Source organism: Grus americana, chromosome 1, assembly GCF_028858705.1.
Source record: "Grus americana isolate bGruAme1 chromosome 1, bGruAme1.mat, whole genome shotgun sequence".
In the NCBI taxonomy this organism is placed as follows: Eukaryota; Metazoa; Chordata; class Aves; order Gruiformes; family Gruidae; genus Grus; species Grus americana.
In genome coordinates this window covers 85,776,780-85,803,822 of record NC_072852.1, presented here as the reverse complement: position 1 = coordinate 85,803,822, position 27,043 = coordinate 85,776,780, and the positions used below count along the sequence as shown (strand labels likewise).

Genomic DNA, 27,043 nt, shown 5'->3' with positions numbered 1-27,043 from the left:
AGTCAATCTTCTTTCTGGCAAGGGACCACAGATGAACTAGCATAATCTCTAGATTCTGCCAAAGTCCACAACCACATCAATAACCCAGAAGGCTGAGCTCTGTTTGCAGACAGAAAAATCATCATCTTGGGCACCACAGAGTGCTGACTCTACACTATAACCTGGCCAAAGCCTGATTGTATTTAATTTATTGGGGACCATCATCAGGCAACATTGTAAAGAAGTATGACCTTACTTTTACTAAGTTCTGGTCTGGTTCTGGAAAATAACCTACGTTGCTCTCAGCTCATGAAATACATGCAGTCCTGATCCGACTTTCTTATTTTTCATGTTTTAGTGCGAGGCAGCAACATTTTGGCAATTTTCCTTAATTTCCTTAAGGAAGGAAAATACTGAATTGGGATGAAAAATATGCCAACCCACTATCATAGTTACAGTTGGTTGCTTGTCAACAGTGACAGCTGAACACATGTGCACGCATTTGAAGAAAATTGTTCACAACAGGAAAAAGTGAGACACATAGCAGCATGACTTACTGTAGAAGACAGTTATGGAAGCAAAAGCAAGAATACAGAAGGCTATTTGCCAGACCTGACAGAGCCATCTAAGTGATTTTCATAGATCTTCCAGTTAAAATGCTTTATAAGACTGCTCCCAAAGCCTTATGAATATCACTCAAGAAGGCAAATAAATAACTCCAGCATTTTCCAATCTAGCAAGAAATCAATAGTCTATCCCTCAACAAATGTGGGAGGAAATAAAAAGGAAGGAAGTTTGAGAATGGGTGAAAACCAGAAAGTTACAGAAACCAAGATGACAGAGTGCCTGCCTTTGGGCAAAGGAAGAAAAGAGAGAAGTAATCTCAATTATTGCAACTTCATCTGTGGTCTAGTTAAAATTCCTTTAACCCTATGTGACACAGCAATTTCAAAGCACGGACTGTAGCCTAAGAAGAAAAGAAACAACTAGGATTTGATACTTAGAAAGCAACAAAACATCTTGTTTGAATGAATAGGGACATTTTTACTTATCTGGTTTTCGCCTCAGACTTGCTAAACATGTTATAATCCAGCAGGAGAGAAAAGCAGGGCAGACAAAGCAGAAATGGGTCTTTTATTTAAATATAGAAATTCCATCACAGATTCCAGCAAACAATATAAGGCAGAAGGTAGAGTTTTTCTGAGAAAGGAAAAGTTTCTTAGAAGCTATCACACAAGAACAGAAGGTGACAAGATAGGATGGAAGCTGGTGATTCGCATTTCATTTCAGTAAAGATGGGTCCATGATTCTCAGAGTATTACTTCACTTTCTTTCTGACACACTGTATGCCCAGATGCAATATTCTCTACTCGTTGACAGCTTATGCGGGATATTATAATGAGGTTTAGCTCTTCGAACAAAATTACATGCCTTCTCTCCTCTGAGCACTCAAGAACAGAATGCAAGCAACAGTCTTTCACTTCTCTCAGCATATTTTTTCTGTGAAAGCATTGGCTGCACTTACCAAATCACCTTTGTATGAGTGTACATATATTATCTTCTCTTTTCAAGGCTTCAAGAGTAATATGGAAGAAAAAACAAGAAGACAGATGGCTATGTGCCAGACCTGACAGAGCCATGTAAGTGATTTTTCATATATCTTCCAGAGTCACACAGAACCACAGAATCATTGAGGTTGGAACAGACCTCTGGAAATCATCTTGTCCAACCCCCCCACTCAAAGGATTGTCAACTAGAGTAAGTTGTTTGGGGCCATTTATAGTCACATTTTGAATATGTCTGAGGAAGGTGCCAAAACATCTTTGGGCACCTTCACAATAAAAAGGATTTTTTTCTTATGTTTTTATGTCCTGTATTGCAATTTATGCCCATTTCCTCTTGTGCTTTTGCTGAGTGCCCCTGAGAAGAGTCTGGCTACATCTTCTTTACTCTCTCTCCCATCAAGTACTTTCAGCCTATTTTCATATGAGAGAGCTCTCCAGTTACTCAATTTCTGTGGCCCTTCAGTGGACTCATGCCAGTATATCCATGTTTTTCTTACATTATATGGGAAAATATTTTGCATAATATTTCTTAGGCTCATAACTTGAAGATGACTTTGCTATCAAACTTCAGAGGTATTTTGTTGTCTGTTCTGAGTGCATGTGATTTGTAATGGTTCAAAAAGTTAGGTGAGAATTGAACAAGGTTGTACTATCACTTACGCGGGTCAGCATCTAACATCTTATGATATTATGCACATTTATGTCTGCCATTGGAGTAATCTCGATTCTCAACAGCCTGCTTAGCTCCTCTAATCCGTAGAGGACTGGAGACCCACTTTGGTGACCTTTATAGAAGTTGTCAGAATAGGACTTTCTTCCAGCTGACCCAGTTACAATTTTTTAAGAGTTTAGCACTCAAAGTGAAAAGAAAAAAAAAAAAAAAAAAAAAAAAGGAACATTTTGGTTAAATTTAGATTAAGTTTTCAGGGTTTTGACTGCAGAAATAGAGTTGCTGTTGTTAAATAAAATGAAGACTACAACCTTAGAAAAATTTCAAAATTCTGGTTATGAATCTGCAAGGGACAAGGTAGTTCTCTGGTGTTTCATTATCTGTAAGCATAGCTAAGGGTTCAGTTCATGACAATGTTTCTATAATTTAACACTGAATTGTCTGAGCCCTGGACATATATTCTTGACTTGTGGCAGTGGGTATCTCAGATCAATTTAGCTTCTGAAAGACCCTTCCTCACTCAAATCTAGCATCAGTGGTTGAAAACTGCAGTGATTCCCAGGAGAAGGCTGGAATGCTCATGAAGAAGGATAAGATGATACATGGGGAAAATAGTTAATGAGGAAAGCTAAAGAATCAGAAAGGAACAGCATAAATAAAATATTTAAATCCACAGTGTCAATTAGAATTCACTTCAGAATCTTCAGAATGAACATGTGCGAATTGCAGGAAATAAGAGAAATATTTGAACTACTGGTATTTTTGAGAGACATAGTGGGGATAGAAGAAGACATGAGGAGATTGGAGAGATTGCCAAACATAACATATGTTTTGAGGCAAAGGAAATCAATGTGACTTTCTGACCAATATTACCTTCAATAACAGGTAAAGAACTAACATTACTCAAACCCAGTAAATTTCTTAAGATTACAGAAGAAAAGAAAAAAAAAAAAGTGATGAGAACTAGTTAGCTTTGGCTAAAAGTTATGGCAGCTTTTCACTTAGAGGACAGAAATCACAACTGTTACCAAGTCGTATAGTGCTATTAACTTGAAAGGACAATGCAAAGTGATACCACAAAAGGATCCTGCCCCATGTCTTCCTTTGATCAGATAACAAACAAAATTAGGTAGGGATTTTGGAGCAGGAATAGATTTTTGTTAATATTTTCTTATCCAACTAGGACATGGATTTATAGCCCGCTGGTTTCTCCCAGTCTGTGTGTAAAGCCCTTCCCCACTTTCCTAAACAAACAACAAGGAAGAAAGGCACCTGATGACTTGTCTTTCTGCTGAAGTCTGAGATCACACAGAAGGGAAGAAGTCTTCTCCAGGCAGATTATGTCCTGTCTTCTTCCTTTCATCAAGATGAGAGGAAGGTGTTAAGAAAGGTGGTATTTCCCAGTTTATTCTTCCTTATGGCCTATGAATAAGTGATTGGGGAAGAGATGGCCAAAGCTGCAGAAATGGGAGTGGCAGGAGGGTTTGGAAGATCCAATGGAAGGACTCTACTTTATATGACAGAACATTCCAGCGTAATAAATGTAACAGTTTAACATTGATCCAGCCCATATGAATATTATCTGTAACAAAAAGTGCCGTTCTATTTTACTTTCTCCTGTCTTTAGCCTCTTCATCACAGCTTTTTTTTGCCTAACATGGCATGTGCTTCCCTATGCACAACTTTGCTACACATTTTTTCACCTTCTCTGATAAGCCCTCTTCTGCCAGTCCTCTACCTGACCTCCCTCCTTATTCATATTTTCTCTTCCTCTCCTTATTCATCCTTGTATTTCCTGTCCATTGTTCAACTGGAACACTGCTATCGTCTCCTACTCGAAATGATGCCAAATTGTCGATGCTTCGAGTAATTGTTACCAACTTCAATTGGAATTATCACAGCAGCAACTTCATTCCATCTTCTTCCCCAAAAAAATTATTTTGGAGAGAAAGTTTTTATCAGAGGAAATAATAGATGTTCTCCTGTTAATTTATGTCCTTAGCTTTATCTTTAGCAGATCCCATATTTCTCTGATGTTATTCTCAGGCACAGATGTGCAATTGAAAAAAAGGCTTTCCTTGATGTATAAAGCACAAATAAAGGTTAGGCTTTTTTGATGTGGTGGGACACTTCTTTTGCTAATATTGAATATGAACTTCCCAAGCCACAACTTGCAGCTGTTGCCCTTTTTCACATCATCTGACTGTACCAAGAGGAGTTTGGCTCATCTTAGGTACAATCTTTAAAGTTAGTCATAAGCCACTACTGAGTGCCCCTTGACCTTTTCTTCACCAAGCCCAACAAGCCCAACTCTCCTCTGAGGTTAGTGCCCTAAGAGACCATCATAACAGTCTTTCACTGAACCATCTCCAATGTATCCACCTCCGTCTTGAAGCAAGGGACCTAGTACTGGACACAAAATCAAAGGTGCAGTCTCACCCGTGCCAATTAGAGAGAGATTCATACTTCTCTCACTCTACTGGCCACTTTCCATTTAATGTAGATAATTATACAGTTTGCCTTTTAGGCAGTGAGAAAGCATGATGAGTCATATTCAACCTAGCTCCACCCCCACCCCATAACCCCCAGATGCTTTCCATCAGGACTGCTACGCAATTTCTCGGTCTGTACCGATGTACAGGATTATCTCACCTCAAATGCAGACATTTGGATTTCATCCAACTAATGGCAAAACTGGCAATAAGTCTGAATGTTCTGAGGTCCAGCACAGTATTACTGCTACACTCGGGAAGTAGCACAGCAGCCTCAACCACAGCTGCTATTACTGGAAATCTGAAGTAATAAATGCTTCCCTTTCCATTTCCTCTTCAGCACCACCCCACTCCATTTGTAATACTTTGTGACCCTCACATGTACTTATAAATTATATATTTAAATTCAGAAGATGCTGTTGACATCTTCTGGCTTTGTTACAAATGCACTTTTACTACCTTGACATTTTCTTCATTACAGTACTCTTTTTCTTGAGATCTAACAAAACAGGGGATCAGAAATATGTTCCCAAGCTCAGTTCCAATGGCCAGCTATCACCCTTAGGTAACCACAGATGTCAGCAGGATTTGTATTCACATGTCTGAGGGCAACATTTGTCCCCTCAACAGTAAGAAAGCTCATAGTCCTCAAGTTCAGTGTGCCTGTGAATTTGAGTATCAACAGGAACTTGCACTGAGGCTCATATTCAAACTGAAAGACTGGCCAAGTATCTGTGCATACAGACATCTGTATGTGAAAACATGCTGCTTTCAGCCTTTTAGCTGATACTGCTAATGGATCCTTGCAAGGAACAACTTCTACCCATGACTGATTAAAAAAAGTCCTGAAGGACAAATAATTTTCCCTTTGGAATAAAACAGATTAGAGCAAATGGTGTGTATTTTCAAAGCAGTTTCCTCAATCACATATAGAACATAGAAGGAGTGAGGACACCGACCATCTGGCAGATTTCCAAAGGAGTTCAGGACCAAAAAATTAATCCTTATCCTGGAAATCATGAGACTGGAAGCTTTTCCTTGTATCCGTAAATTATCAGCACCACATTCAAGGATGAGCAGTCAGGTATCATCTGTGTTGACAAAGAGGTGGAGGAGTGTAAGAATAGGTGCCAGGGCAAGTCATGCAGTATCTGAAGCAGAAGAAGGAAGGAAATGTTAAATCTCTGCCTGCCAGTTTTGCCAGTTGCTGAGTGCTTTTGAAAATCTGATGCCTCATTTAGCTGACTAAAGAGTGATTGAGCTGTACCAGAAATACAGGCCCAGCTGCCAGAGAAAACTGGAAAATATGTCCTGGAGTAGTTTTGAAAATTCTAATTATTTTTCTCTATATAGAACACTGCTTTATTTTAAAATATTTAATTAGGCTAAGTTTAGCTGTGTGTATTACCTGAAAATAGAGAAAACATACTAAAACTACGTAGGTTAGCCCAAATGCACACTGACTAGAACTTCATGTACTCACTAACCACCAGATATTCATGACATAGCAGAGAAAAACATTGTGACAAAGATTGCAGAGACATTACATTGTTATTTGCAGATGTTTTTTTCCATATCCTTCCACCTAGAAATCAAAGTACTTGATGAGAAAGGATTCCATAGACCAAGACTTGAGGGTAGCTTTGGAATACTCTAAATAGCTTCCATCGGCAGGGTTTTCATGTCTGAAGGGTTTTAAGACCTCCAGGAGCTCTATGAATGTCCCAAAGGGGAAATGGCCTGTTTTCACTTAATTTGAGCTTCATGCCTAGAAGGTGTGAAATAAAATTGTACTTTATGAACATAGGAGATGTGGATGATTATTGAAAAAATTAGCAGTGGTGTGGAGTTAATGAAAGAACTTGAGGTGTTAAATAAATGTGAGCTGAAAGGAGTAGCAGGAAATTAGAGGCTTGTAAAAAATTGAATGATCAAAAGGCTCTGCAAAGTATCTCAGAGGTCCAGTCTCAAGCTGTATGACATATGTGTCTACAACATACTCTCATATTCTGAAACCTTTTCATATGGTACCACTGTGCCCTACATGGCACACTCTCATTGTCACTTGACATTTCAGCATACCACACATCTTCTGCTTCCCTGGGCTGCTTACTTCTATGTGATTTATTACAAATCCCTGAAATCTATTGCATACCTACTGATCTGTGTCTGAACAAGAATTTGTGAGGGTCATTCAAGTAAAAGGGAGAAATTTGCTTAATTTTCTTGGCCCCACCTCCTCATCACTGTGGGGTAGGAGAATAATTTTGCTCTCTGCTCTTTAATTCACATCCTCTATCTCCATTCCCCCATCCCCAGGAATATCCAGGTACCTCCCGGTGTTTTGGCATTAAAGACATTAAAATAGGCTGCAGGGGACAGAAATTCAAAACCCCAGATCTATCATAATATGTTACTGATGTAGCATCTTTTCAAACCTTTGCTTCAGGTCTTCATTGCACCCCCAGAGGAAATCATTTCAAACTGTTCAGAGAGCAGCAATCCTGTTCTGGTCCTTGAAATCCTTCGAGCAACGTACACCCACACACCAGCTTTATTTTCTCACCTCCTCCGTATAAAAACAAAACAGAAACGTGAGAACAGTGGGCTGTAGATGGAGCTGCAGAAAGTGAAGTTGGAAGGATTAATTATGTAATACGCCCCCTCTCCCGCCCTTATCCACAGCAACACGAGTGAGGTAAACCTAATCCTCCCAGATGACAGTTCAGAACTAGAAAGTTCCCGGAGGAGTGAAAGCAAGATAAACGTGTGGTGAAGGTGGCAATACACTCCTACATAGAAAGATGACATTAGGAAAAGGCTAAAAAGAAGTTCAAAACACCTTTAGCTCTTTCCCTTCCCAAAAAGACCTCTCTCACCGCCCCTCCTACCCCTTCCCCCACCGCCCCCTCCCCCCCCCCCCCAAGAGCTGCATCCGTATCGGGACAATATTTCTACAGTTCACGGCTATCTGACGGAGTGTGGATCCTGCTGAAAAACAAGTGAAACAAGAAGCTCGCAGCACACACACAAGACAATATATTAAGAAAGCAGGTTTGCTACTTAACTCAGAGGAAAGAAGCTGGAGCAGGCTTCTTTGGTTGCCCACTAAAAGCCTTGCCAAGAGTGCTGGCAAAGAAAAATGTTGCTGATTCAAAAGATGAGAGGTGGGGAAGAAAAATGGTGCATCTCTGTGTGCGAGAGAGAGGGAGAGAGAGAGAACGTGCGTGCACACGTGTGAATGCATGTTTGTGTGTGAGGATGTAGGCGATGGGTGTGTGCGTGCAGGTACTTGATATAATGTTTTTTCTACGAAATTCATGTGAATGCAATTCCCAGAGAAGGGCACCAAGCTCTGCCCAAGAGCAGAAGGGGTAAGGAGAGGGAAGGGGGACAGGGGAGCGGGGAGGAGGGATTGCTATTTCAGAAGACATTCATAGAAAGAGGGTGGCAAATTCTGTGACCATCTTTAAAGGAAATTTCCTGGGACCTAGAGAGAAAGAAAGAAGCCCACAGAAGGAAAATAAAGGGCTATGATTTCCTTGTCCTGTTGCTTTGTCTCTGCCTCCCTCTGCCTCTGGAAGAGTAGCCACAGGACACAAAGATGCCCAGCTGGTCACTGCACGCCCAAGTTCAGTTTACCTGGCGCTTCTCTCCTGTTTAGCCCGACTGCTTTCTCTGAAGAGGAGGACTCACAGCCCGACAGCCTTTTAGTTTAACCTGAAGAGTGTGTGCCGCCTCTCTCTGCCCATCCCAAGAGCTCGCTAGAGGTGGAGGAGAGGGGAGAAAGAGGAGGACTTGAAAGTGCCCGAGGAGCTCCCGATGCTAAGAGAAGACAAACATTCCTGTGGACGGCGCAGAAAGGACAAAGCCGACTGATTTATTGCTGTTTTCCATAATTCTTTTTCTGCCTATCCTTTGGCGCACACCAGTGTTTGGATATCTTTGAAAACCCAAAACAAAACATCAACCCCGAAGCCCCAACCCCGTGGCTAGCTCTTATGGGAATGAAACACTCCTCCCGCTGCCTGCTCCTGAGGAGGAAAATGGCGGAGAACGCTGCCGACAGCACCGAGGTAAGGATGCGAGGCAGAACCCGGCGCCCGAGCTCCCCCAGCCCCGAGCACAGATCCCTTAGCAGAAGCAGCAGCAAGAGCAGATAAACTTTGCTGGCTCCTTCGGCTAGCCCCTGCCTCCGTTGCTGGCTATGATTTCCTGCATGCGTCCCTCCCTCCCCCCCGTTTCCCCTAGGCACAGAACTTTGCACGCCGCTGAACCCTCCTGTCGCTCGGGCTGCTTCCCGTAAGCCGCTGCTTTACGGCTGGTTCCCCGAGAAGTTGGGAGGCCGTGAGGCTCCGTGCGGGGTTCGGGGAGTGGGAGGAGAGGGGGGTGTGTGCGGCGGTAAGGAAGGGGGACGGTTATTTGTGTATTTGAGGAGGCTGAAAGGGACAAAGGTCTCTTGTGACAGCATCGTGGCCAGCTCTGAGCGCTTTTCTTCTGGCAGAATACCATGGAGCCTTTGCTAGGATTGTTTGGGGGACTTGAGGAGTATCCGTGTCTCTGCAGCGTTCCGGCTGGATGTTACCAAGCGGAGCTGTCTGAGGCGGGGGCGGAGAGCAGGAGGAGCATTCCCCCTTGCGCCCGGCTGGCCTGAGCAGTGCCGAGAATAGATTTGCATTGCCTTCGGGCTGAGAAGGTGCCCTGCGAGCTCTCAGGTTTTCTGCAAGAAATCCGCCCGCCCCCTCTTTCTCCCCTTTCCCCCCTTCCCCCATTACCTTCGGTTTCCTCAGCCTTTCCCAACTCAGCAACATTGGGGTTGAGCAGCCCATGTTTACTTGTCTAGGGCTGTCTTGACCTCACTGAGACTTCTCAAGGGACACAGGGGCAGCGTGTGAAGTCTCAGATCTGGAAAAGCAGGAGGATGCAGAATGCAGTCCCGGCTTCACTGGAAGCATGTGAGAAGGAGAGGCGAAAGTGCGAGTGTGTGCCAAACTCCGCGTTTCTATTAATAGACTGTGCCTAACACTCTGACTGAACGCTTAACCACGTGGTTAAGCGATATGCCTCACAGCCATGTACAGACCCCCAAGGACATTCCACCCCAACCAGCTTCAACAGCTTTGCCCTTACGTGCACGGGCAGCACTGACCCTCCTCCCCAACTGCCCTGCAGAGGTAATAAGGAACAAAAGCACCACTTGAGTGTTTGTGAGCACATAAGTATTCCTTCCTTTATTCTTTCTATGTCTCTGCCAAATGTCTCCTCCCTTCAGATAGTCCTCCCAGTAGGTGTCCTGCTGCCTCATGAGTTCCACATTTCTCTTGCTAATAGTGCTCTCTCTGCTTGACCTTCATAAATATGCTTTCTTTGCCATGCCAGGTGAAGAGCAGAATTTTCTTAAATGAGTGTGATGTAAGCAGTACATCAAAGAACATGCCTGCTACTGCATTACAACCCCATAGACTACTGTTTGCAGAAGAGGCATCTATAAATAGCAAGAACTCTGGCTGCACGTCTGTAAACTGTCATAGTACTGACAGCAGATACTGCATTAAAGGTCCCAGGATCCTGGGCAGTATTGCAAGGAGAAATGTACAAGCACAGCCAGTTCCTTTCAAAGCTGTTTTTCAATGGAAATTGTCTTTGGACAGGGAAAATAGGTGAGAGGAGCTCTTTAAATATTCCTCTTCTATTTCAATTCACTACTAGTATGTATTTGTTATTTAACCGCCTCTGTCTTTCTGCTTGTGCAATGCTGCACACACTGCAATGTCATTTTATGGAGAAAGCTTTCTTAACAACAACAGTTTCATTCCAATGCTGCATACAGGTTAGGAGAATATTAAAAAACTGTACTTCCTCTTCTCAGAGTATCCATCAGTGACAGATTTGTGAAATGAGAGTGAAAAATTGTGGATTAGGCATATCCTGCTGTGCTTGTGCCTTAGGAAGACCAGAAAGGATACATTGATAACACCTGCCAAGATATTTTCTATTTTATTAATTTAATATTTGTGATGTTAAGATCTGTTATGTACTGAGAGTAGTCTGCATACATATGCAGACTTAGAAGTGCACCAAGCAAAATATGCCAAGACCTTTGAAGCTCTTTTGCTCGTCAATCATCTATATTTAGCAAAGTCATATGATACCAGTTTGACCTTCAAACTTGTATTTCTCTAACTTTCTCCTGAAGTTACAAATGTTCTGTGACAGAAGGAATACAGGACAAAGCATCTCACTTTTGGACTTATCACAGTCTCAGAGAATATTGGGAATTTGTATAAATTTGCTTAATTTGAAACCAGTGGGGTATTGGCGATATGCATGATTTGATAATCAGTAAATTTCCGTGGTACTTTGATGCCATGGTGATAGGCATGATGTAAAAAAATGTCAGCTATAATGAGAGATGAAGAGGTAAAACATTTAACAAATTACTTTCCAGTCAAGGAGGACACCTCATTTACTAGGAAACTTACAGAACTGTGCTCCCATGGTACCAGATTGTACAGACAGTTATGTTACCAGTATCCCCATAGCCTTATATCTTGATACAAAACAGTTAAGTGAATGGAAGCATTGCCACAGGTGCTGTTGGATCTTGGATCAGGCTCAGAATAGCTTTGTAATTTTATTGTACGAATAACAGCCTCATATCAGTCTGTCTGCCAGAGTTCCAGTGAAACCAGTGGGGTTTTGTATGTGTTTATAGCAGCCTGAGAGTACACAGTGCTTTGTATAAAAATAGAAGTTAAGGGCAATAAAACTTTAAGTCTTTTCTATTTAGAGGTTCACTGAAGGCCATAGGGGTCCCACTAATAGGAAGCTTGCTAGAATGGTTTTGGATCCTTGTTTAGGGTGCACAGGGAAAAAAAGATTCAGAAAATCTTTATTCTCCTTGGCTATCCTGTGAACTTCAAGAGACATTCCATTGGAACTTAAGCTGTAGAATCTCTCCTCAAGATATAAAAATGAACCTCTCTATCTTTAGGCATGAGAGACTTGTCTAAATAAAACAGGACTGTTTGCATAAATAACAGATCCAGAATTGAGTTCTCTGCAAATAATTAAAGGCACTCAGAAAACAAAGTGAAATTGTTCTTTGTAGAACATACACGCAAAGATTCTGCAAAATTCATGGTGCTGACCTGCTGTAGATTTTGGTTTCTGGGTCTTTTTTTTTTTTTAATAAATTAAGTGGAAGCCATATTAATAGTAGGCCTGATATCAGTAATGGGAAACAAATTGAAAGAAGTGAGATTTCAGAAGTGTACCTTAAAGTAGCTTGTCAACCTATGCCAGGTGAAGGGAATAGCACAAAGTGCCAGGGTTTATGTGCATATCCAACAGACGTATGTATCTACACATAACAGGTTAGTCGCTGACTGAAACAATTCTAGAACCTGAAATTGGGCTGTGTTGTGGTTTAGGCCCAGCCCGCAGCTGAGCGCCACGCGGCCGCTCACTCACCCCTCCCCCAGCGGGATGGGGAGGAGAACGGGAAAACAACGGCAAAGCCTCGAGGGTTGGGATAAGGGCAGTTTACTGGGACAGCAAGGGAGAGGGAAACAACAACAACAGTACTGATAACAGATATTAACAATGGGTAATAACAGAGAACAATTTACCGAGCCAACTACCGACCGGACACTCAGCCCGTCCAACCGCGCCGCCCCCCCTCTGCCCGACTAGCCCCCCTTTTATGGTGAGCATGATGTCACATGGTATGGAATAGCCCCCCGGCCAGCTTGGGTCACCTGTCCTGGCTCCTTGTGAAATTAACTCTGTCCTTGCCAGAATCAGGACAGGCTGGTTTTGTACAGTGCATTTGCATAGTAACTTCATAAAAGGCAATTCTTATGATGAAGACTTAGCAGTGTCTGTAGAGAGAAAAGATGCCTGTTTCACTGCTAAGAATAGAGACATTAGGTAATTTATTAATGGTAGCAAAATAGAGTCCTCCCTGAATGTCCTATTATACAAAACTTGAGTTTTCATTAGAAAAAAAAAAATCTTTTGAAGATTTGGGGTAACAGGCATAATAGACATGCTTCCCCATACAGATGAATATAACTGGCACAGTATCATGATATCCAGGTCTGTGAAAGTAACTGCTCTGTTATCAGAAGTGGGGAGATTACAATGTCCTGTCTATATGAAATCCAGCCATACCACTACTGAGGGGAGAAGAGATTATGAAATCTGTTGAAATCATGAGCTTCCATTTGTGATTCACAAGTAGGGAGAGGGTTTCCTCCATAGTAAGTTATCAAAGTACAAATGAACAGAAACAGAGCAAGAGTGTGCCTAACAGAGAACAAGTGGACTGAATTATTCAGTAAATGTAAGTTTTGTTCCTGGCTATTATACTGGATGATCTTGGAGATATAATTTAATCCCTTTGAGTTTTCCCATTCATACTGTTAATTCTGTGATTTATTGGTGAAAGGTGCTGTAGAAGATTATTATTTGGTATTATTAAATTGCTTAGAACACCATATATGAATGAACATTAATGAGTGGGTGATGTTTAACCAAGAGAGAAATAGCGCTGCTATGTTGTGTTCTTCTTAGGCTAACAGAAGTCACAACAGATCTGGCATGGTGTCAGATAGCTAGCTGAAGAAGCACCTTATGACATACTTTTCAGCCTCACTGAGTGGTGTGCCACTCGCCTATGTCACATAACTTTGAACGGGAAAAGTTGTGGTAGCTGATGTGTGCAAGTAGTATAGGTGAGCTATAGCGACCAGACCAGTGGCCCACGCTCTGATGTTTTGCACTGCTCACAAGACAGTCAGAAAGCTGACCCATGATGTCAGTGAAAAATCTTTCACTGTGTGTGTAGTCAAAGCCCTAAAGTCTATAGAGGCAGCTCTGAGTGAAAGCAAGGAATATTCCACTTCACGACATTTTGATGCTGTACAATGCTCCTACTAGAACTATGCTACTTAGGCTACTTAACAAGGCAGTTCTAATATAGTCATGGGGGCTTTTTTGATTTCTGGCCAATTCAGGGGTGGGGGAACAGAAATACGGCTCTGAGCCATCTTCTACCAACTTCAGCTGTGCAGAACATTCATTTAGCCCAGCTGAAGATCTCAGTGCATTCCATTCCTTTCTCAAATTTAATACTAAAAAATCAAGACATTGACCATGATATTTTGGCCCCATTGAAGAAATAACTTTTGGTTGGCATTAATAATATAAACAAGATAAAAAAATATTTATGCTTAAATAAAGAATAACAGCAATCACTCAAAGCAGAATTTCAAGATAAAGACATCTGCATGGATCATCCTCTGCCACCACAGGGTTGTTCTAGTGAACAGCATTTTAGTGTCAAGACGACTGGTATTTTTTAAAAAGAGTGTGGTTCATCTTGGTGACATCATGGGCCAGATCATACTGTGTCGTTGTGGCAATGCTAAAAGAGAGGTTCACTGCTAGTGAGCATGTTGCACAGAAGTTGCTGTAATGATGACTCTTTTTTTTCCAACCTCAGTCTGTGAAAAGCACCAAATTCTTCAGAGAAGAGTGCTAGAAATTCTGTAGGTGACCACTTTTGTAATTGTTCTACCTCCATGCTGAGCTTAGCAAGACTGACTCACATGCCTTCCAGAGGTTCATCCACAGCCTGATTGTGGAAGATGGAGGCTTGTGCCTTTACTGGTACAGGCAGAGCAGAGAAATACATAAAGGTAAAAAAGGATTGAGCTTAATCCTTTCATAAGATTTTGCCTCAGCCTTTCTGAGTTTGCAACAAAGTTCAGTCCATTGACAGATGAGGTGATGGACAGCTAAAGAGGGTAAATGATGAAACTGATTGCTCCTACCTCTGATTCCACAGAGAATTCTGCTGCCTGCTGTCCTGCTTACTAGCTTTAATGCCAGTTTTATTTTGATCTAGAGTTTAGGGTAAAATGGGATTGTCCTTTCCATAATTTTCCTTATTCTTTGGGAATAACCTCCCAAGAACAGAAACAAGAGGCACCCATCTCAAGGAAACAAAGAGGAGGCACTAAGTGGCTGAGTTGATGGCCACAAGGGTGTCCTGACCATGCCAGAAAGGAGCAATTGCTGATTAATCACAGCCTGGCTCTTCCCTGTGTTCTTGAACAAGTACTGACTGGCTCCATGGAGTATGCTATTGCTTTCAAGCTTTTGCATGGGAGCTGAGACAACTTTCTCACTTCACAGTGACTGTGAGAGGATGGGCACTATTTCACTTCTAATATTTCAATTTTAAACTGAGATTTAAGAGGTGTAGAAAGATGAAGGATGATGGCTTTATTTATTTCTTATAAGTTAGGTTTTCAGGTCTCAGTTGTGAAAAATGTATCTCAAAAAATTCAAATTTTAAAAAGTATGTAAAATTTTGTCTTTTCCATAATCGGCATATTTCTAAAAATAGAAACTCAGTTTGAAAATCTGAAATAGAAAATCTGTTTATCTTCATTTTGTTGCATTAACAATTTGGAGAGTTAGAGACCAGAATTGGAAATAAGGCAGACTTGCTTTAAGAAGCACTCACTGCCAAGTTTGCTTTTCTGAAAACTCTGTTAAGTGCAGTAATTAAAGATAATTTTGCTTTGTATTTTGAGTGTGACATGTTAGGTGATCACAAATAAAATCTCAATGTCTTCGCTTTCCAAAATGAAGAGAATATTTTAGTAACAAAATATTTGCAAGGAATTAATGGTGGGAATAAAATGTTTAGCTACAGTTTTAGACAGACACACGATAAAGAAGGTGAGGAGAACACTGTTCTGCCTCACTTAAAATATCCTGTCCTCCAGTTAAGACATGCTCTTGGAAGTTTGTGTGTATTGAGAACTGCATTGAACCTGGGTCTTTTCCTCTCACGGTGAATTACTGTTTAAAAAGGGGCATTACCACCTTTTCTAGCCATTATTCACAGAAAAGGAGTTCCTTAAGCTTTTCTGAGAAAGCATGTGTTTTCTAAGACACTGTTTTATACCACTCTCCTCCTCAGTTTTTCCTAGTGGCAAACTTCATCATAGTGCAGTTGGCAAGCTTCACATTCAGCGTACTGTTTGGTCTGGACTTAAGCACTTCTTGTCATGTCTAAACATCCAACTATATCTGAACCATTCTGTCACAGTTCCCCCTCCTTTTTTAAAAAGAAAAACTAGCATTGCACTCTCTTGTAACAGTACGATGTAAGTAAACATATACTGGTTGGAAAGCAGTGGTATATAGTGGTCTCCATATATGTCAGGATTTTGAGCAGCAGCTCAGCTCCAACTCCGCACAGTTCTACCTCGGACACTCACACGGGCTCTCACCTCACCTCACCTCACCTCACCTCACCTCACCTCACCTCACCTCACCTCACCTCATGTTTGATCACAGTCACATTATCATTACTGAACTTGACATATTACTGAAATAATTTTCCTAGCTTGCTGTTTTAACTACATTACCCTTCTATTAATATCTAATCTGTGTAATCTTGATATTCTATTAAATCAAAAAGCTGATTATCATTTTCAAGGCGATTTGAAGCATGTGTCCTGCTACTTAGCATTTCTCATTCAGTACCAAGAGGTTAATTAAAGCCTGTAGTTCCAAACTCCCATCTCATACTTACTAGATTTTTCAAACATACTTTAATGAATATAATACTAGTACTGTGACTGTGTCAACAGTTTTAATGAAGGTTAGCCTAGAACTTGTAAAACTAGGCCATTTCAAAATTGGGTTTATATTTCTGTTTTCTCTGTATTTGACATTCAATTTGTCCTGCTTTTCTAAGAGAATTTTTGTTTAAGCAGATAACTTTAATGGAGGACAAAGATAGATAAGGATTTTAAGCAAAGAAGGTGCTTTCACTTATTACTGCGAGATTTTCATGAAAATGTGAAACTTGTTCTAGGATTTTTTTTTAATAGAACACATGCTTTCATGTAGCCTCAATACAATTATTTTATTGAAGAAAAAAGTCTCTGTGCCATCTTTCTATCTGATAGGTGTGTTCCTTTCTCAACAGAAAGCCTATAATGCTCCTTAGTGCTCATAAAATATGTCTTTGTCACTTTGTAAAGTGGAAGGCAAAAGTATTTATGCTTGCAAGATCTATTTCCACCAGGTAAAACTGAGTATTCTAACCATACCTACTGGAAACAAAGGCGTTCTGAACTCAGCACAGGTTTACCTTCATGTAACTGCACCAGTTTCAGCAGAATTATTTGTGATTTATATAGATTCAAACCCAGCTCACATCTATATATAAAATTGTATTAAAAAGGATGAATCACCAGTGGTTTTGCTCAAGAACAGAGTTTTCATCATTCTTTTTCATGATTGTATAAAAATGTTAGGAGTATACTTTCTCCTATCCCTTTTTTAACTCTGTTTAAAAGATGGGTCTGAAACAGCAAAAGTTTATTCTCTTGTTAACACTAAGCTATACAACCCTGATTTGTATCAACATGACTATCAACAACTGCTTTTGAAATACACCATGTAGATATCTTTTTAACAGGTGTAGTTGAGAACGTATTGGAGTTAAGTTGCTGAAGATCTTTGAACACTTCAGTAAATGTTCTGTTAATAATGCAAGAAATGCTAAACACACTGGTTTGCTCATGCGTGTCAGTAGCACTCAGCATGATTATTTATTATAGAATCAAGTTCCATACTGACAGGATATTTAAAAACACTCCTCATCCACCTTGTAGAATATGGAAAAAAAGTAATTCCACTGGAACTAGTGGGATTACTTGTGTTCTCAATGTTAGATACATACCCAAGTTTCTTAAGTAACTGCTGAAAACACATTGAAGTGAACCGTGGTATTTGCAGCCCTCGTGAAAACAAATATGCTACCCAAGCCTGGAGTTGATGAGTTATTAATCTCAGTCTCTTACAATGAAATATCTCCAAATATTGTTTAATCTCCAAATAATGTTTAATAGCCAAATATGAGCAAGTGTACTTCATTAGGCTCAATTTAGAGTGCTTAAGGACATATATGTTGTCCTTTTATAAATGAGGACTAGGCAACCTCAGAAGTAGACACGATTGCCTTAACAGTCTGAAGAAAGATTAATATTTCTTTGTCCATTACTAAGCAGACTTATGATAAGCTTTGCTTTACCATGGTTTTTTAAACTTGAGATTTGAGTTTAATTAGCTCCTTCAATGCAGTTACAAAATACCATCACCTTTAAAAAAACATTTATATCCAGTGTTGTTCCAGAGTCTGATAATTAACGAATTATCAACAAGATACCTGGTCACGCTGACACAACAATTTCTACTCTAACACAATTTCAAATCAAGAACGTTACTGTACTTCCCATCTTAGAACTAAAATGCAAATGCAATACACAACATTAGTTCTGAATGAGCAAGACTATGCTATTTCATAATTCAATAACTGCCTTAACATTGTGGTCCTTTGTCATTTCAGCCACACAGAAAAGATGTAGCTACTTAAACACACATTAATATGCTTACTTACAAAATTGCCTACCATGTGTATGTGTCTTCATACATATACCTATACACACAATGTTTTATATTTACATAAAATCAAACTGCATATTATGCTGTGACTTTCATTTCTTTGTGCACCCTGGTTGTCAATGTTATTAGAACTGTCAGAGAAGACACTACTGTGCCAATGTGGGCTCATATACTGTAAAATGATAAAACCTGGTTAAAGTCTTATACCACATAAAAAAGTTTACATATATATATATTTCTCTCTGTTGACAGAGAAACTATGTTTAAAAAGTGTGTTTCACAGAATAGTCCTAGCTTTTCATTCAATAACATCCTTTATATTCACTGTCTTCCTCTGTATGGGTGTTCTGACAAAATTCAGTTTAGTTGTGGAGAATTACAGGAAGATAAAGCCTTCCATTTCAAGTTGAAATAACAAGCTCGCATTTCGGATACAGTGCTAACAAAGCTCTAAAGTAAGTTTAAATTCAACTAACTTGGTGAGCTGTCAGGAATACAAACTCCTGATTCCAAAAGGGAGCATTTAAAAGTATTTGTTTCAGTTTAGATAAGCATCCACACCTTTGATTCAGCAATTAAATATAGCTGGTCTTGTTTTCTTAAATTCTGAACACCATCTCAGAGGTGAGAGAAGAAGACAGCACACTTGCAAGTCAAACCAACTCAATTAAAATTAATAAAATGCAGTTTAGTTACTGTCACAGAGGTCATTGATTTGAACTTTTTTCCAGTAAGAATACATTGAGAAATATGTAAAAGCCTGGTTCTCAAAAATATTTTTTCTTCAAAACCTCTTCAGAAATTTAGACACTGTTACTATCATTCCCTCTCAGTCACTCTGTTCACCTTTCACCATGCCCAGACAATCTCTTGTAGGCAGAATATATTCAACTCAAAAGTACAAAGCAATTATTTGTTGTCTAACATGTCAAAGGCAGTTAGGATTAACAAATTATTAAGCAAAGCACTAATATGCTTATCATTCCCAACCTAAGACACACAAAGAGTCTTTGCTGGCCAGGTAATCATGAAGCGGGTAGTGAAGGGTCAGATTCTGCTGCTGCTGGGAATGTTCATGTCATTTCATGTTGCTTCATGTTCATGCTTCATGTTGCTGTTACCATCTTGAGACTCCTTTAGCATGTTATATCTCTTCACATTACTGTTTTTCTTCCTGAATCCTTGACCTTTAAATTTGTGTTTCACCTTATTTTGTATTTCACAGCTCTATGCTACAGGCTTTGTCAAAGCTCTCTCCTACAATTTAGGATTTTTCTCAGGAGTCTGAGCCAGGGTTACACATCTGGGCAGTTGGTCATTGTTATGCCTGGAATCACACTGCCGAACCCCTAGGAGGAGGGGTTGGAGGCTACAGAGAGTGGAATGCAGTAACTTTGAAGACGCTGAGCTGAATGGGTACTTCTGTAGACAACTTCTGCCTACGTACTGTTAAGTGATGTAAGAAGTTTGACCCACCTCCTCCATCCCAGGACCTCTCCTGCCCGGCAGATCCCTTGATTACCAGTGTGGCCCCTCTGCCCACCCAGCACCCCCACCTGGATCCTGGGCCCCCTTACCTGCCCCACAGGGTCCCTGACTTGCCAGCTGGTGCTTGCTGCAAACTTGCTGAGCTTGATGCTCACTGCAAACATCCTGCACTCACACACTTGTCCCTCATCCACACCGCATTCACAAGTCCCCCCAGGCATACCAGCACAGCCCCCTTGTGTAGGGGACCCTGGGCCGGACCCTAGGCCCCCCCCAGTCACTAGTCAGTCCAGCTTAAAGTTTGCTGGTGAATCCACAGGCATGCCCCAGGCACAGGAGAACTGGGGAAGATGCAGCCAGTGCCAGACACACAAGGCAGTGACCCATGGTCCAGCTCCAACAACTCTGAGCTCCTTGCTCACCTCAGTCACGCTGCCCCCCCAACAGCTGGTTTTGGGAACAGATGCTGTTCCCAGCCCAGTGGCTGGGCATTCAAGACCCCCACTGGCTGCAGTGGTGGCACAGAGACCCCACTCACTCCAGCTGCTGGCACCACAGACCCCACTCTGGCTCCAGGAGCTGGCACCAAATTCCCCTCAGGCACACACAGGTCTCACCAGTAGCTGGCACCGAGTCCTTGCAGCAGACGTTCACATGGGACTGAGAGTGAGCATAGGCAGAGAGATGCTTCAGAAAAGATTTCATAAGAAGAAATAAGCCAGGCCAGACTGTGGTGATCAGGCACAGGGCTCAGCCAGACAAGTGTACTGACCAGCCCTATTTTACAACCAGCCAGCCGCTCTTGCACAGAATCACAGAACGGTAGGGCTTGGAAGGGACCTCTGGAGATCATCTAGTCCAACCCCCCTTTCTGTCTTCCCCCCTGCTCCCCCTTCCTCTGCGCATCACCCACCCCATGTTGGGGGATCCCCCTGGTGTGCAGTATCATCAGTTGCACAGTCCAGGCTGATCTTCCTAGCAGTGGCGCCTGTGGTTTCTTGATAGCCCATCAGTCAGTGTGAGTGGTGAGGTTTGTTTCTTGCCATTGTCTCCATGTTTGCTTTATCAGGTCTGTGTTTCCATGTATTTTGTTTCTGGTTTCCCCCTTTTCCCCTTGGTTTCCCAACTGACAGGTCCCCAGTCAGATAACCTCGCTGGAATAAAGTTTCTCACACTCTCACATGCCCTTATCAATTGATGTGACTGACTGGGTTGATTCTCATGACTGCCTCCCTTACCATGTCAGTCAGTTTTGTGTCCCCCTATGTTCTTCTTCATGGTTTCCTCCTTATTGTCCCTATTGCACTGGAAAAGGTCCTTGACCAGATACCCTTAAAGGAGTGACACTCTTCTTCGACATACCTTCAAAATCCTGGCCCTCAACTTAGATATGCTGTATGCCTGTACTTGTTTAGACATTTATTCTAGTTCTGGACAGATATTTTGTATAGGTTAAATGTAGGGATTTCAAAGGTTTATCTGGGATTATACTACAATTGGAATGACCAATTGAATCCTGTATTTTTGAATGGTGATTGTTCTGCACACCACACACATTTGTATAATTTAAACCAAGCCTGTGACTTGTAGTGTAATTTAAACTTGTAGTATAATTTAAACCAAGACTGTAGTTTATTTAAACCAAGTCTTGGACTTATTGTGCCTATTGTATGGTAAGTTGATGACTCACAAATACGCGGGATTTAGCACATACAAACCGCAATTGTCTGTGAACTAATTTGGTGGCCTTCTACGATGAGATTATAGCGTTGGTGGACAAGGGAAGAGTGACAGATGTCATCTACCTGGACTTGTGCAAAGCATTTGACGCTGTCCCACATGACATCCTTGTCTCTAAATTGGAGAGACATGGATTTGACAGATGGACCACTTGGTGGATAAGAAATTGGCTGGATGGTTGCACTTAAAGAGTTGCAGTCAACGGCTCAATGTCCAAGTGGAGACCAGTGATGAGTGGCGTTCCTCAGGGGTCAGTATTGGGACCAGCACTGTTTAAAATATTTGTCAGCAACATGGACAGCGGGATAGAGTGCACCCTCAGCAAGTTTGTCGATGACATCAAGCTGTGTGGTGCAGTCAACACGCTGGAGGGAAGGGATGCCATCCAGAGGGACCGTGACCGACTTGAGAGGTGGGTGCATGTAAACCACATGAAGTTCAACAAGGCCAAGTGGAAGGTCCTGCACGCAGGTTGGCACAATCCCAAGCACAACTACAGGCTGGGTGGAGAATGGATTGAGAGCAGCCCTGAGGAGAAGGACTTGGGGGTGTTGGTGGACAAGATGCTCAGCATGAGCCAGCAGTGCGCGCTTGCAGCCCATAAAGCCACCCGTGTCCTGGGCTGCATCAAAAGAAATGTGACCAGCAGGTCAAGGCAGGTGATTCTGCCCCTCTACTCTGCTCTTGTGAGACCCCACCTGGAGTTCTGCGTCCAGCTCTGGGGTCCCCAGTACAAGAAGGACCTGGAGCTGTTGGAGCGAGTCCAGAGGAAGTTGATCAGAGGGCTGGAGCACCTCTCCTATGAGGACGTCCCTGGAAGTGTTCAAGGCCAGGTTGGATGGGGCTTTGAGCAACGTGATCTAGTGGAGGGTGTCCCTGCCCATGGCAGGGGGGATGGAACTAGATCATCTTTGAGGTCCCTTCCAACTCAAACCATTCTATGATTCTATATAACTATAGATCCACTAAAAGAATGAATGGAAAAATCAGTTGTACATTGTAGATGAACTGTGCCAAATGTATTAATGTATTAAATCATTAAAGTTTAAAAAATAAGGTATCTGTTTTGCTTCATTTAGTATCTCAATGTAATAGGAATCATGAAGTCGCTCTTATTCTCTTCGTTATGTGTGATCAAGACCAATCAAGATATTTCTTGGAAGCCAAAGTTGTATCCTTACATAAATCCATGACCAGTACAATCTTAAAAGGACAGAAATAAATGCTGCAAGTACCTTGTTATGGTGACAATTTTCAACAGGATTTAGCAATTCTGGATTGTACTGTGTGCAGAGTACCTTTTATATAAAGAATGAGAATTATTCTCTAGCAGCTCATTTCTCCTAAGCCATTAGCAATACATTTTCCTATATGTCATGATAATGAACATCAATATTAATCATATTCTATAAAGCACCATTTATATTTTCCATGCCATATGTTATATTTAGGGTCTCTTGACAGCATCTGACATTTTTCATTGCTTGCAGACTTCAGTTGTGAAAGTCTAATCCCTGTTAAAAACACAGAGGCCACTGGGGGGTCAAAGTTTCTCTTAAAAGCCACTAGCACTTACAGCTCCACTAAGGGATTACGAGTTATGAAATAACAACAGAGAATTAATATTTTTGCCAGAAAGAGGAAATCTGGTACGTGATTTCTGTTTCTACCCATTTCCTTGTTCGGTGATCTCAAATCATGAGGAAAAACTAAACCAAAGAATAGCTCAAACACTGATTCTACATCCAAATAAATTTGAATAAACAAATCAAAGCTGGAGAAATGGGCTGACAGGAACCTCATGAAGTTCAACAAGTGTAAGTGCAAAGCCCTGCACCTGGGGAGAAACAATACCATGCACCAATATATGCTGGGGGCCACCCAGCTGGAAAGCAGCTTGGCAGAAAAGGACCTGGGAATCCTGGGGGACACCAGGTTTAACAGGACCCAGCAATGTGCCCTTACTGCAAAGAAGTCTAATGGTATCCTTGGCTGCATTAGACAGAGTATTGGCAACAGGTTGAGGAAAATGATCCTTCCCCTTTATTCAGCACTGAGAAGGCCATACCTGGAGTTCTGTGTCCAGTTCTGGGCTCTTAACTACAAGAGAGACATGGACATACCGGAGAGAGTCCAACAATGGGCCACGAACATGTTTAAGGGACTAGAGCATCTCTCCTATGCGGAAAGACTGAGAGAGCTGGGAATGTTTAGCCTGGAGAAGAGAAGGCTTGGAGGATCTTAGTAATGTATATAAATATCTGACGGGAGGTTGCAAAGAGGTAGGAGCCAGGCTCTTTTCAGTAATGCCCAAGTGACAGGACCAGAGGCAATGGGCACAAATTGAAACACATGAGGTTCCATCTTAACATCAGGAAATACTTCTTTACTATGAGGAAGACTGAGCACTGGTACAGGTTGCCCAGGGAGGTTGTGGAGTCTTCCTTCTTGGAGATAGTCAAAAGCCATCTGGATGTAGCCCTGGGCAACTGGCCTGAGATGGCCCTGCTTGAACAGGCAGATTGGACTAGATGATCTCCAGAGAGAGGTCCCTTCCAACCTCATCTGTTCTGTGATTCTGTGATTCTGTGAAATCAAACACAAGGTGTAAAGAAAATTGGAAATCTAAGAACTTTATATTTGTATTTTATGCATTGCATTCTTTTTCTTTCCTTGGTTGATATTTAAAAAAATCCAGTAAATCTAGGAGTCTGTAAAAAAGGAACACAGTCCCTGGGTTTCCTCAAACATTCACTCCTGTGAAATGCTGAGTATGTTCTCATCTCTATTGACTAGGTTTTTGTTTTACATCTGATGAACTGAGGTCTTGCTAAAATGGAAAGGACCAATGATTTATTACAGTCGCTGGATTGTACAGTCTGCACAATGAAGAACAAAGGGAATCAAGACAATTAATTACTTAATGTACTTGCCAACAATTCTATATTTAACTTTTATCACTTTGCATTAGTTTAAGTTTTTTAACTACTGGATATGGCTTCACTATGTCTGACACCCTGACAACTGCTCAGAGACGTGCTGGACACACTGCAGCATGCTTGAAGTCTAGCCAAGATAAACCAGGGGCTCCTGAGGTAATAGGAACCAACAGGGAAACACCAGTGAAATACGTCAGAGGAATTCCAACCACGCCAGCAAGTCAGCCTCATTGGAGGCCCAACTCAAATGCCTCTATGGAAACGCACATAACGTGAGGAACAAAGAAGAGGAGATAAAGATGTGCACGTGCTTGCAGGGCTATGATCTTACTGGCATCACCAAGACATGGTGGGATGGCTCCTATGACTGGAGTGTTGGGATGGAAGGGTACAGGCTCTTTAGAAAGGACAGGCAGGGGAGAGAAGGAGGGGGTGTCACCCTCTTATGTCAATGACCAGCTGGAGTGCATGTAGCTCCACCTGGGGATGGATGAGGAGCTGACTGAGAGCTTACAGGTCAGGATTAAAGGGAGGGTGGGGACAGGGGATGTTATAGTGGGGGTCTGCTACAGGCCACCTGACTGGGGAGACTGAGCAAATGAGGCCGTCTATAGGCAGATAGGAGCAGCCTCATGTTCACAAGCCCTGATCCTCATGGGGGACTTCAACCTCCCCAGTACCTGTTGGAGGGACAACACAGCAGGGCACAAGCAGTCTAGGAAGTTCATGGAACGCATTGATGGTAACCTCCTCCTCCAAGTGACGGAGGAGCCAATGAGGAGAGGTGCCATGCTGGACCTTGTTCTCACCAACAAGGAGGGGTTGGTAGGGGATGTGAAGCTCAAGGGCAGCCTTTGCTGCAGTGACCATGAAATGGTAGATTTCAAGATCCTCAGGGCAGCGAGGAGGGTGCACAGCAGACTCACTACCCTGGAGTTCAAGAGAGCAGACTTTGGTGTCTTCAGGGACCTGCTAGGTAGGGCAAAGCCCTGGAGGGAAGAGGGGCCCAAGATAGCTGGCTAGTATTCAAGGATCACCTCGTCCAAGCTCAGGAGCAATGCATCCCAACAAAGAAGAAGTCAGGCAAAAATGCCCAGAGGCCTGCATGGATGAACAAGGAGCTCCTAGACAAACTCGAATGCAAAAAGGAAGCCTACAGAGGGTGGAAGATAGGGCAGGTAGCCTGGGAGGAATACAGAGAAACTGTCCGAGCAGCCAGGGATCAGGTTAGGAAAGCTAAAGCTGTGATAGAATTAAATCTGGCCAGGTATATCAAGGGCAACAAGAAAAGTTTCTATAGGTACATCAGTGATAAAAGGAGGACGAGGGAAGATGTGGGCCCCCTCCGGAATGATACAGGAGACCTGGTAACCCAGGATATGGAGAAGGCAGAGGTACTCAACAAATTTTTTGCCTCAGTCTTCACCAGCAAGGGCTCTAGCCATGTTGTCCAGAATGCAAAGGCAGGGACTGGGAGAATGAACCGCCCACTGAGAAACCTGAAGGTGCACTATTCCATGGGACCTGATGAGATGCACCCACGCGTCATGAGGAATTGGTAGATGAAGTGGCTAAGCCACTTCCCATCATATTTGAGAAGTCGTGGCAGTCCAGTGAAGTTCCCACTGACTGGAAAAAGAGAAACATAACCCCCATTTTTAAAAAGGGAAAAAAGAAAGACCTGGGGAATTATAGACTGGTCAGTCTCACCTCTGTGCCTAGCAAGATCATGGAGCAGATCCTCCTGGAAACTATGTTTAGGCATAGGGAAAATAAGGGGGTGATTGGTGACAGCCAACATGCCCTCACTAAGGCCAAATCATGCCCTAACAAATTCGGTGGCCTTCTATGATGGGGTTACAGCATTGGTGGATAAGGGAAGAGTGACAGATGTCATCTACCTGGACTTGTGCAAAGCATTTGATGCTGTCCCGCATGACATCCTTGTCTCTAAATTGGAGACACATGGATTTGAGAGATGGACCACTCAGGGGATAAGGAATTGGCTAGACGGTTGCACTCAAAGAGTTGCAGTCAACAGCTCAATGTCCAAGTGGAGACCAGTGATGAGTGGCGTTCCTCAGGGGTCAGTATTGGGACCAGCACTGTTTAAAATATTTGTCAGCAACATGGACAGTGGGATAGAGTGCACCCTCAGCAAGTTTGTCGATGACATCAAGCTGTGTGGTGCAGTCAACACGCTGGAGGGAAGGGATGCCATCCAGAGGGACCGTGACCGACTTGAGAGGTGGACCCATGCGAACCGCATGAAGTTCAACAAGGCCAAGTGCAAGGTCCTGCACGTGGGTCAGGGCGTTGGGGGTGTTGATTGATGAAAAGCTCGACATGAGCCAGCAGTGCGCGCTTGCAGCCCATAAAGCCACCCGTGTCCTGGGCTGCATCAAAAGAAATGTGACCAGCAGGTCAAGGCAGGTGATTCTGCCCCTCTACTCTGCTCTTGTGAGACCCCACCTGGAGTTCTGCATCCAGCTCTGGGGTCCCCAGTACAAGAAGGACCTGGAGCTGTTGGAGCGAGTCCAGAGGAGGGCCGTGAAGATGATCAGAGGGCTGGAGCACCTCTCCTATGAAGACAGGCTGAGAGAGTTGGGATTGTTCAGCCTGGAGAAAAGAAAGCTCCTGGCAGACCTTATAGCAGCCTTCCAGTACGTAAAG

At 42.4% G+C, this 27,043-nt stretch overlaps 2 protein-coding genes across 8 annotated transcripts in view; one reads left to right on the top strand and one right to left on the bottom strand.

Moving 5' to 3' along the window:
• Nucleotides 1-9,685, bottom strand: part of LOC129207141 (trypsin I-P1-like) — a 71,619-nt gene extending 61,934 nt beyond the window's left edge. The window contains exon 1 of the mRNA XM_054827641.1: nucleotides 9,482-9,685. The gene's annotated coding sequence lies outside the window, so the exon portion shown is untranslated. The remainder of the gene's footprint in view (nucleotides 1-9,481) is intronic.
• Nucleotides 7,641-27,043, top strand: part of PRMT8 (protein arginine methyltransferase 8) — a 74,680-nt gene continuing 55,277 nt past the window's right edge. For 4 of the 7 annotated variants that reach the window (XM_054827448.1, XM_054827431.1, XM_054827403.1 and 1 more), the window contains exons 1-2: nucleotides 7,641-7,873; nucleotides 8,371-8,782. In XM_054827448.1, the coding sequence (XP_054683423.1) occupies nucleotides 8,708-8,782 (75 nt within the window). In that variant the 5' untranslated portion in view covers nucleotides 7,641-7,873; nucleotides 8,371-8,707. Of the gene's footprint in view, nucleotides 7,874-7,943; nucleotides 8,081-8,177; nucleotides 8,783-27,043 lie in introns of those variants that run through there. The other 3 variants (XM_054827424.1, XM_054827414.1, XM_054827439.1) reach the window with 3 other exon arrangements.